General features: G+C 43.7%; 1 protein-coding gene across 14 annotated transcripts in view; it reads right to left on the reverse strand.

Moving 5' to 3' along the window:
- Nucleotides 1-12,561, reverse strand: part of TRPM3 (transient receptor potential cation channel subfamily M member 3) — a 927,399-nt gene that overhangs the window by 16,777 nt on the left and 898,061 nt on the right. For all 14 annotated transcript variants that reach the window (XM_068974646.1, XM_068974645.1, XM_068974643.1 and 11 more), the window contains 2 exons: nt 1,352-1,502; nt 1,032-1,231 (listed from right to left, as the gene is read on the reverse strand). In XM_068974646.1, coding sequence (XP_068830747.1) covers nt 1,032-1,231; nt 1,352-1,502 — 351 coding nt within the window. The remainder of the gene's footprint in view (nt 1-1,031; nt 1,232-1,351; nt 1,503-12,561) is intronic.

Below are 12,561 nucleotides of genomic sequence, written 5' to 3' on the forward strand. Positions count from 1 at the left end.
CCCCTGAGCCTTCTACTTGCCTAAATGGGTATTTCAAATGGGAACAATGAATTTTTGAATTCTTAATCCCTCTCCAACTTTCCAATTTTAATGTCTCAAAAGAGGTCAGGCATTGCTATGTCAAAGAAGTTGTTAAAAGCTTCAGACCAAAGAAACAGTTGATTATTAAGTGGCTTTGGTTCCAAACTTTAGTTGCACTACTAATCACCTGGAGGTAATTCTTGGGCCATAACCCTAAAGGCTCTGATTCAGTGGATTTAGTGTAGGTGGTCTATTTGACACTCTTTGAGAAACCACAGGAGGTTGCTTATATGGGGCTGGATCCCACTGTTCTTAACAGTGGGTGTACCCAGGGGACATTTAGGAACTTGCAGGAGCTGTTAGTATTCAATGAGTGGAGGCTGGATGTGCTCAATCTTCTACAATGTGTGGAACAATTCTATGTAATAAAGAATTATTCCCCCAATTGAACCTCTTTTTAGAAATACTGGGCTAGAAGGCGGTTGGCGGAAAGTCTTTTTTATCCTTGGATTATGGAAAATACTGTTGGTTTCCTCATGAAGTCATATAGGAACCACCCCTAAGGTTTGGGAAATGTTTAAGGCCTAAAAACACTATAGATCCAAAAACAATCATAGAAAGTCAGACTTAGTCACCTACAACTCTGCATGTCAAGATGCTTAAGTCATATATACAGTAGTATTGGGAGCATATTAACATGGTTGATATATCTTGTGGTGGGATGTCTGGCAAGTAAGCTTAGAACCTATGAAGGTGCTAAGACAGCCCTGCTGGAGTCTGGTTTTATCTCACTGAGAAAGCAGAGAGGTTAAGAATGCTCAGTTGCAGCCTCTCCTGTCTTCTTTCCAGCACCATTTTTCATCGAGCATACCCTCCTATCCCTCCCAAGTCATCAGAGCTGTGGGCAGGAAGCAGGAGGAACCAGGTGCCCAGTGGTCCTGCATGATAGCTTACAGAAGCCGTGGGGATTCCTGCTCTGTAGCTGCCGGGGGTTGTCACTCAAAGCTTACTCAGGCCATAGTCCCTTTCATCTGGGTCACTCTCGTGTTTCCTCCATCGGCAACACAGGTGCTGGAATATCATGGTCATGTGGCTGAATATGATCAGAGGTGGGGGCAGAACGGGCCTTTCATGGAAAGTCATGATGAGCTGATACCTCTGGAACTTCCACACTTGATTGGATATTGATTTTACCTCAAAAAATGTATTGCTGAAAAAGAGACCAGAGGGAATCAAGTGAGAAACACCCTTGCTTTCCGCAACATCACGCTCCCCTCCTGCCTCAGTCTCCCTACTTTATTCCATGGGTTCTGAAGAAAGACCCTCTTACTTGAAGACAGCGATGAGGAGGTTGACCAGCAGGATGTTTGCCACTAGAAGGTAGCAGGCCATGATGGCCGGCACGATCCAGGCTCCTGTCTTGCAGGGAGGCAGTTGGATTATTTTACCATCCTCTCGAGTCTCATTCTGTCCACAGGGAGCTGGAGGAAGCAACACAGGCAAGATGTGAGAAATTGTGTGGCTCTCGGATTAAAATCATAGACTGATTTGAATGAGAAGGATTTTTTTTTTTAGATGAAGGAAAAACACAGCCATCTCAAAACAAACAGAAAAGACTTCCAGAAAAGCCTAAATAAACAAACAAAAGCTTCATGAATATCCCTAGGGCTGCCACTGCAGAGGGAACTCAGTTCTGCTAGTCTCCTGAGTTTGTCATCTGAAAGAGGCGGGTGGGGCCCCCTGCTGGCTGGCTGAGTCCCTGGGGCACCGGATCTCCCCAGGAATCCTGGTGAGGGCTTTCCAGAAGCTCAGGAGGGGCAGTCTCATTGCCCCATCATGTTACTTTCAAAATGTGCTGTGGGGCTCAGAAGCCGACAGCTGTAAGAGCAGCAACATTGAGAGACTATCGATTGCGAATTAACACCAGGGCAGCTGTTAATTGCTGCAAGAAACAACCCAGGGGCTCTGAGTTAATGATTTGCTGTCTCAGTGTGGAAGGAGCGAAACAGGGCAGCACCTTGGGAAGTATTTAGGAGGACTGTCACTCAGTGCTCCTGATGGACGGCATTTCACGGGGAGGACGATGAGGGGCGATGGGCTGGGACCCTGGAGCCTGTAGCCACCTGCTTTTTTTTCCAGCAGCATTTCCATTCCAAAAATGTGCTTCTCGGGGCACAGGGAACAAAACCCAACTGCACTGAATAAACGAGCAAGTAGAGAAAAAGGAAAAATCTGGAGGTGGGGGTGAGGAGGAAAGTGATGTGTGGGACTTGGGTGAGCGTGAGTAATGTGCTAATGAGGCCTGCTTGGAGTTTCCGGGTGAATCCAGGGGAAAACAAATCCTTGACAAAGCTCCTCAGTGCTGCACAGACAACACAACCTGGGAAGTGAGATGGTGTGTTGATGGCTGTGAGTGCCCAGGGTAGGTGAGGTCGCTTTCCTGTTCCAGCTGTCTTATGCCTGCTTTAGAACAGGGTCCTCTTGCATCTACTTGTAAAAGAGGAGTGGGGCATGAAGCAGTCATAGCAGTTGACAGAGGCAGCTTCTGGAGATCTGCTGGGAAAGTGTGCAAAGTTGACCGAGAATCTTGGCTGGAGGACTTGGAGGATGGAAGGGGAGTCCATTTCCTTCTCAGGAGTTCAGGTGGCTAGGTTCTGTGCTCTGCAGCTGTTCTCAGTCCTGACAGCACTAGGGATCTTTAAAAACTGCCAAGGCCCAGCTCCACCCCAGATAACTGAATCAGAATCTTTGAAGGTGGCCCTGGCATCAATATTTCTTTCAAAGATTTCCCCAAGTAATTCTCAGGTGCCACTAACGTGAGTCTACTAAATTAAAATTAGGCTGGAAAAATTCTGTGATTTTTGATATGCTCTCAGGTCCAAAATACATCTTCTCAACTTATGAGGGTTTTGATAATATCAGGTCACCAAGACTCTGTTTTAGTGGCCAGGAAAAGATGGCCAAAGTGCTTCCTTTGGATGTGCCTGCAAGAGGATCAGGTGTGGATGGAGTCGGGTGTTCTCAAAGAGCTGGCATCTATTTTGTTGTTGGCAGTTGTGTCGCTACTGACCCAAGACAGCTCAGTAAGGGGTCCTGATAATTTCCTCCTGTGGAATGAAAACCCAGCGACAGAGGCCCTCACTGACTCCAGGATGAAGCCCAGACTCCGAGGGTAGTTAGCTTGGTACCATCTCTTGCCACTTTCTACATCTCCCTCTGAGCACAAACTAGACCAAGTTTTTGAAGTTCCCAGAAATGTCATGCTCTCTCTTACTTCCTGATTTTTAGTCATGCTTCCAAAAAGCCCCTCTGACACCTTGCTCCTACTCCCATGCTTCACCTGGGTGAATCCTAGTCATTCTTCAGTGCTCACTTAGCTTTTGGCTAACTTTCTGCTCCTTTTCAACCAGGACTGGGATAGGTATTGACAAAGATCCTCTACTTGACCTCACTCGACTCAGGCTCTTCTGTGGCCTCAATCTGTGCACTTCCACATTTGTCTCTGCATTTGCCCAATTTTAGCAAGAATTCTGCTAAGTACATTTAGCCAGAATCCCCATCCTCAGTATCTGATCACCATCAACATTTGATCACATTCCTCATCCTCCACTGTCCTCCATCTGAAGTGTAATCAGCCTGGCCTGTCTTCAGTAAAAATACATTAGGTCAGGTAAGCCAGAAGCCCCCTTACTCCTGATGTTTCCTCTTAGTGATCTTCCATCCACTGACCCACACCTTGCGCCTGGCTATAAACTTCCCTTTTATTTTTCACTCAGAGTCAAACCCAGTCTCTCTCTTCTAGTACAGAATTTCATTGCAGTAGCCCCCTTGAACAAAGTCTTCCTTTACCAAATGTCATGAATAATTTTTTCTTTAGTAATTCTGTCTTCCTTATAATCCCAGAGCTCCGTTTGTTTGCCCCTTTGGCAGGGGTGGGGTGGGGGTAGGGGTGCTGGGGGCTTCTCAGTACTGTATCACTGTTGCCAATTTACTGGTCTTTGTGTCCAACATAGGATTCCCACTGGGAACATATCTCTTCATGGTTTCCCATCACCCAGCTCAGTCTATACACACAGCACATTCACACACATCCACATGTGAAAACTGTTTGTTGAGTGACTAAAGGAGATCATTAAACACAGTTTGGTTGCTGAGCACTAACATCTGCCACAGCTCTGCAAGCCTACTCATCTTGGACAGTTCTAGCTCTAAGCAGTTGCTGGTACCTTTTTCCTTAGGTCGTTTCCAGAAATCCTACCTGTCGCCTGGCAAGAAAGCTTCTCATGCTCAACCAGATGCCTGGGTCTCTGATACCCACTTGGCTGTAGGCTTCATGGATTAGCTCACTTTGCTTTCCTCTCCTCAGCAAAGCTTAGGATCCCTACCCATCCTACCTGCTTCCTCCCAGCTTGACCTCTTTTGGGGCTGTCAGACCAGGGCTACCCTTTTCTTTGGCTTCTGCTCAGATCTCTATGTGGAAGCCGACAAAGAGCAGCAGAAAGAACGGCTTGGGGTAAGGGGCAAAGTGTACATAGTTTTTACAAGTATGATCCCTATCTCTATTTAATGTCATTTTGCAATTTCCCTTTACATTCTGGGAGAATGTAAAATAAACTTGTGACGGGCAGGACTCATCCATCTTTTGACCTCATATTTATGTATTCATTTTTGGCCACACAACATACGGGATCTTAGTTCTTCAACCAGGGATGGAACCTGCATGCCTTGCATTGGAAGCTTGGAGTCTTAACTACTGGACTTCCAGGGACCCTGTATTTAGTGAAGATGCAGACACTTCCTCCAGTAGAGGAAAAAAACTTTCTTCTAGCCTAGAGGAAAAAACCAGTGAGAACAGTAGGTGCTTCCTAGTTTCAGGTGGCCTGTGCACATTTCCATGAGTCTTCAGATAGTGTCATTAACATGTCTCTGGATCTCTGCTTGGTTTCCCTACTAGTTACAAAATTGGACGAACTTATCATCTTTATATAAGATTTGCTTTGCTTTGATGTCATCACAATTGGCTCTGGGATCTCTCTGACGATCCTGTGAATATTCATTTATTCCACCTTCTCCCAATTTTTTTCCATCCTGCCTTTATAGAATGGTAGTATTCCTTCAGTGGTTAGAAAATGGCATTTTCATTCAGCATATCTGGATTCAAATCCTGATTCCACCATTTTTAAATAATGCTATGTTAGCTTACTCCATGAACTTCAGCCTTCTCATCTGTAAAAGGGTAGTAGTATATATGGGGGAGAGCGTCAAGATCTTTAAATGAGATAGTGTTGGGGAGCACTTACCTTAGTATCTAGCACGCAGCACTTTAACACCAACAGTGATTAACATTAGTTGGTGTCATCATTAATTATTTTTGTAATTAATAGACTTGAAGCTTCTCAAGGTTAGGGACTATGTCTTAATGCTCTTTATTTTGCAATCACTAAGCATAACACTTATTCTACAAACATTTGTTGAGTGGTTATAATATGTTGCTGGAGAGGGTGTGGAGAAAAGGGAACCCTCTTACACTGTTGGTGGGAATGCAAACTAGTACAGCCACTATGGAGAACGGTGTGGAGATTCCTTAAAAAATTGCAAATAGAATGGCCTTATGACCCAGCAATCCCACTGCTGGGCATACACACCGAGGAAACCAGAATTGAAAGAGACACATGTACCCCAATGTCCATCGCAGCACTGTTTATAATAGCCAGGACATGGAAACAACCTAGATGTCCATCAGCAGATGAATGGATAAGAAAGCTGTGGTACATATACACAATGGAGTATTACTCAGCCATTAAAAAGAATACATTTGAATCAGTTCTGATGAGATGGATGAAACTGGAGCCGATTATACAGAGTGAAGTAAGCCAGAAAGAAAAACACCAATACGGTATACTAACATATATATGGAATTTAGGAAGATGGCAATGACGACCCTGTATGCAAGACAGCAAAAAAGACACAGATGTGTATAACGGACTTTTGGACTCAGAGGGAGAGGGAGAGGGTGGGATGATTTGGGAGAATGGCATTGAAACATGTATACTATCATGTAAGAATCGAATCACCAGTCTATGTCTGATGCAGGATACAGCATGACTGGGGCTGGTGCACAGTGATGACCCAGAGAGATGTTATGGGGAGGGAGGTGGGAGGGGGGTTCATGTTTGGAAACTCAAGTACACCCATGGTGGATTCATGTCAATGCATGGCAAAACCAATACAGTATTGTAAAGTAAAATAAAGTAAAAAAAAAAAGAGATGCTGGGGGGTCAAAGAGACAGTCCCTGTTGCTAAGGAACTTACAGTTCAGTAGGTGGCACAGAAAGGGAACAGTCTTCACATTTATTGGGTGATAGGAACACTGCTAGGGGCTCTGAAGAGGCAGAACTGCCATAGCCCCTCTAGCCTGAGTGACACCAAGCAGGCTGCTAGTCAGGATCAGCCTTAAGGACCATCATCTAGCTTCTACAACAAGTACAGTATAAATGAGTTAGATGATCTTTGTGACAGTGATAATGATAATAAAAATGAATCAGTAAGAAACAGTCTTCATTTGGTAAAATCAGCAAAGAGGCAGTAAACATTATATGCAGCAGTTAGTGCCAAACATTGCTTTGTAATGGCTCCTAGCCATGTCCTTGCTCAGAGTATTTATCTGTACTAGAAGGTGCTATGACTCAAACTTACAGATGTCTACCACGGATGAAGATGAATGAGGTGCCTTAAGGCAGGACAAGCAGCAGATTTTAGGATGGAGAATAAGTTATCTGGACTGTAAAATGGTCCCAACCAGTATCTGGGGTTCATATTCCCAGGGAAACACTCCAGGACACATAAACCCAAGATGGCACATGGGTGGGTGTTTGGGAATATGTGGGCTGGTAGCCCCCACTGCACCTCCTCCTTCCTGCTTAGAACCTGACATGAGTGGTTTTTCTCCCAACCCTTTTGCAAGAAATGACAAGTTGTCACCTTCCTCTTTGCTGGTGACAGTCAGTGCAGAGTGTCTCCAGTGCAGCAGTCCCCAACCTTTTGACACCAGGGACTGGTTTTGTGGAAGACAATTTTCCCACAGACGGGTAGGGGATGGTTTTTGCATGATTCAAGCACATTACATCTATTGTACACTTTATTTCTATTATTATTACATCAGCTCCACCCCAGATCAACAGGCATTAGATCCCAGAGGCTGGGGACCATTGCTCTAGAGGATGGTTCCACCTGCCTGGTAAACATTTCCCCTTCCTCTGGTAATGGCATCCTGGTTTCCCTTTGTGGAACTGTCCTTCCCCTACTCACAGTCCAGAAGTTTGGGTGAAATGAGCTGCAGTTCCATCTCAAGGAGATTTACACATGTATTTTATCCCCTGATGGCAGTGATTGGTTCAAGGATGTGATCCTAGCCTGACCAATAAGAACCAATGAGCATAAGGCTTGAGATTTTTGCTGGGACTCATATTAAAGAGAAGTTCTCTTTTTACATTGCAGTATAAGTCTACCAAGGGAAGAGAGCCTGCCTAGGAGTGACTCCATCACAGAGAAGAGAAACAGATTCACAATTCAGTCATGCCTAAAACCAGAATTCTTCAGTTATATGAACCATAAAATTCCTTTTTTCCTTAAGTCAGTTTGAATTGGGTTTCTATCACTTGCAGTGAGTCCTGGCCAATAAAATCACACTTGCTTCCCTGTTCCCTGTCCACAATAATTAAAGATGTTGACATTTTGTGTATGCCATGCCTGGGAGGCTGCATTGGCGCCTTGGAGTAGCATGAAGAGACTGGAAGGGGCAACTGGGAATGTGAAATCTGATCTGACATCAAGGTTGAGTCACAAGTCTGGAGTTTTATGGAACAACAGACTGGTTCCAAATAGGAAAAGGAGTTCGTCAAGGCTGTATATTATTACCCTGCTTATTTAACTTAGATGGAGAGTACATCATGAGAAACACTGGGCTGGATGAAGCACAAGAATCAAGATTGCCAGGAGAAATATCAATAACCTCAGATATGAAGATGACACCACCCTTATGGCAGAAAGTGAAGAGGAACTAAAGAGCTTCTTGATGAAAGTGAAAGAGGAGAGTGAAAAAGTTGGCTTAAAGCTCAACATTCAGAAAATAAAGATCATGGCATCCGGTCCCATCACTTCATGGGAAATAGATGGGAAAACAGTGGAAACAGTGACAGACTTTATTTTTTGGGGCTCCAAAATCACTACAGATGGTGATTGCAGCCATGAAATTAAAAGATGCTTACTCCTTGGAAGGAAAGTTATGACCAACCTAGATAGCATATTCAAAAGCAGAGACATTACTTTGCCAACTAAGGTCCATCTAGTCAAGGCTATGGTTTTTCCAGTGGTCATATATGGATGTAAGAGTTGGACTGTGAAGAAAGCTGAGCGCTGAAGAATTGATGCTTTTGAACTGTGGTGTTGGAGAAGACTCTTGAGAGTCCCTTGGACTGCAAGGAGATCCAACCAGTCCATTCTGAAGGAGATCAGCCCTGGGATTTCTTTGAAAGGAATGATGCTGAAGCTGAAACTCCAGTGCTTTGGCCACCTCATGCGAAGAGTTGACTCATTGGAAAAGACTCTGATGCTGGGAGGGATTGGGGGCAGGAGGAGAAGGGGACGACAGAGGATGAGATGGTTGGATGGCATCAGTGACTTGATGGACGTGAGTCTGAGTGAACTCCGGGAGTTGGTGATGGACAGGGAGGCCTGGTGTGCTGTGATTCATGGGGTCACAGAGAGTCGGACATGACTGAGCAACTGAACTGAACTGAACTGAACTGAGGAGCCAAAGGCTCTGTTGCTGTTTTTCTCTAGCAAGTATAGAAAGCATGAGAGGTCTACACTGGTCAAAGCTCAATTGTCCAACTGGGGCCTCTGACTCAAACTAATGGTACAGATTTTACTTATTATCACGTCAGTAGGGTAAACACACTTGCGAAACTTTGGCCAAAGCTTCCAGTTACTCCCAAAGTGAATAAAACCCTGTTCTAGAAGCTGATCATAGATAGATTAGGCCACAGAAGGCCTTAGGGTGAGGGTACAGATACAGAGTGGGGCACTTACATCGATGCCAAATTACGGCCAAATTAGAAGGGATAAAACATCTGAGAATTCAGGTTCTCTATGGTTTATCTATGTGGATCACATTGGCATATCACAAGGCAGAAAGTTGAAAGTGCATTGATAGGAAGTGAAATGGATGACTGGACTCCAGAATGAGAGGTTGTGTAGTCATGACCAACCAGATTACGCAGGGGAGAGTAAGAAAGTCCTCCCTTTTCTCTACATGTTCTGGAGTGGCTGGAATGTCTTTTTTTTTTTTTTTTTTAATCATAGATAAATTTTTATAATAGCCAAAATAAAAGTCAACAGCATCCCTCACTAGAATGAAAGGCATGGGGAAAAGTGCTTTTGTCTGTTTAGTTCACTATAGCAGCCATAACGTTGCCTGGCATACAGAAGATGATCAATAAATATTTGCCAGAAGAATGCGGGCAGGAATATCACATACTATACATTTAACTTGCAATACCAGGCATTTCTGTAAGGGTTATAGGTGATCAGTTTCACTGGGTCAGTATCTGTTCTCCTATTTACTTCAAGATCTTAAGGGCCACCATGACCTGCTAATATGAGATGGTTCCTATTAAGAGCAAAAAGCTAAAAGAGAGGAAAAACATGGATGTTTGGTTATTTGTTTTTGCTATTAACTTGCAAAGGGTCATGCCTGACATTGGTAAAGGCTATAGCAAGTCTCCCTTCTGAATGCGATTGTATAAATCTCATACAGCAGCCATAACACCCCATCTTAAACTCACGGCAGACGTTGCTAATCATCATGATACTCTTCTGTCAGGGATCCTTTTTAAGGCAAAACTCCCAAAAGCACACCAATCAACTGACACTGACACAAGCAATGGAACCTTCCTCATACTTCCTTAAAAAATGAGAAAATGAGGTCTTGGTCAAAGATAATTTCCATGCCTCTTTTCAGGATCCTCCTTTTGCCAACTTGGCTTGGCCTTTGCCCAAACTATACTACTTTGAAGTTGCCCAGGAACACAAAAGGGTCAAATTAGACATCCTGCTATTCTCAGACCCTGACATTTTTAATGAAAGGCCACCTACATACATCCTGGGCTCCTTGACACTGACTGCTGCCCATTTTGAAAGACAACTTTTAAAATGGATGCTTCTGTAGGAACTGCTGATCTTAGTTCATTATTTGGGATCACCAAAAGTGAAGGGCAGTAGAAATTTGGAATAAACACCTGTGGAAAGCACAGCACGTGCTGGCCTCTGTGCTGGGCACTTCACGTCAGCCATTACACTTAAGCTTCCTGGCACGTCCGTAACAGATGTATTACCCTTCCAGCTGTGGAAACATGCCCTGAGCAACGAAATGCCTTACCCAGGATCACACAGCTAATAAGGGATAATGCCAGAACCATTCATTTATTCATCCAAAAAAATAATGAGTTCCTCCTCTGTGCCAGTGGGAATTGGTTCTGGAGATGCAATTATGAATGAAGCAGAAATGGGTCCTCCTCCTCTCTGACCCCAAAGCCTGTATGTATTCCTCGCTATTTCAAATGGCCTTTCCAACGTAATAAAGCTAGTGATCACCTGTCACAAGCTTCAAGGAAAGGTGCTGTGCTATAAGCTTTACTTACATCACCTGTTTTGATCTTTATAATACTCTAACATGATCAATTTTGCTGCCCCATTTAAAGGTGAAGGAGTGAGGCTCAGAAAGCCTTAGTACCTCTGTCAGTATTTCAAAGACAGTAAGAACAGGGTCAGGATATCCATGAAAACTTGCTCAACTAGTCTATCTCTGCTTTTGGAGAAAGAACCAACATGGGGTTGAGAGGAATCTCAACTGTGAACAAATGTAAAGACAGACTGATAGACATCTGAATGTTTCTTGCTTTCATTAACACAAATAATAGTCCAAGCTGTTCAGATCAGGTAACACATGTATGGAACACTAAAATTCAGTGTGAAGAAAAAAAATCTGATTCATATAATAGGTATCAGGTGCTGGTATCCTTGTTTCAAAGATGGACACTTGCTCTTTTGATTTTACTCTATAAGGCATGGAGGAAAGAAGCATTTATTTACTTAATACATACATCATATTGATTTCATAAAAGCATGAGAAATTTGAAATGAAACACCAGTATTTGATAAAATGAACATTATGTTTAAAAATATAAAGAAGAAGGATATTTCAAGAAGATAGTCTCTTTCATACATGGCTGAAGAAATGCCTCAATCAGTTCAGTCCAGTTCAGTCGCTCAGTCATGTCTGACTCTTTGTGACCCCATGGACTGCAGGATGCCAGGCCTCCCTGTCCATCGCCAACTCCCGGAGTCTACCCAAACTCATGTCCATTGAGTCGGCGATGCCATCCAACCATCTCATCCTCTGTTGTGCCCTTCTCTGTCTGCCCTTAGTCTTTCCCAGCACCAGGGTCTTTTCCAATGAGTCAGTTCTTTGCATCAGGAGGCCAGAGTATTGGAGTTTCAGCTCTAACATCAGTCCTTCCAATGAACACCCAGGACGGATCTCCTTTAGAATGGACTGGTTGGACCTCCTTGCAGTCCAAGGGACTCTCAAGAGTCTTCTCCAACACCACAGATCAAAAGCATCAATTCTTCAGTGCTCAGTTTTCTTTATAGTCCAACTCTCACATCCATACATGACTACTGGAAAAACCGTAGCCTTGACTAGATGGACCTTTGTTGGCAAAGTAATGTCACTGCTTTTTATTATGCTGTCTAGGTTAGTCATAACTTTCCTTCCAAGAAGTAAGCATCTTTTAATTTCATGGCTGCAGTCACCATCTGCAGTGATTTTGAAGCCCCCCAAAATAAAGTCAGCCACTGTTTCCACTGTTTCCCCATCTACTTGCCATGAAGTGATGGGACCAGAAGCCATGATCTTCGTTTTCTGAATGTTGAACTTTAAGCCAGCTTTTTCACTCTCCTCTTTTACTTTCATCAAGAGCCTCTTCAGTTCTTCTTCACTTTCTGCCATAAGGGTGGTGTCATCTGCATATCTGTGGTTATTGATATTTCTCCTGGCAATCTTGATTCTTGTGCTTCATCCAGCCCAGCGTTTCTCATGATGTACTCTGCGTATAAGTTAAATAAGCAGGGTGACAATACATAGCCTTGATGTACTCCTTTTCCTATTTGGAACCAGTCTGTTGTTTCATGTCCAGTTCTAACAGTTGATTCCTGACCTACATATAGGTTTCTCAAGAGGCAGGTCAGGTGGTCTGGTATTCCCATCTCTTTCAGAATTTTCCACAGTTTGTTGTGATCCACACAGTCAAAGGCTTTGCCATAGTCAATAAAGCAAAAATAGATGTTTTTCTGGAACTCTCTTGCTTTTTCGATGACCAAGCGGTGTTGGCAATTTGATCTCTGGTTCTTCTGCCTTTTCTAAAACCAGCTTGAACATCTGGAAGTTCACGGTTCATGTATTGCTGAAGTCTGGCTTGG

Source organism: Capricornis sumatraensis, chromosome 6, assembly GCF_032405125.1.
Source record: "Capricornis sumatraensis isolate serow.1 chromosome 6, serow.2, whole genome shotgun sequence".
In the NCBI taxonomy this organism is placed as follows: Eukaryota; Metazoa; Chordata; class Mammalia; order Artiodactyla; family Bovidae; genus Capricornis; species Capricornis sumatraensis.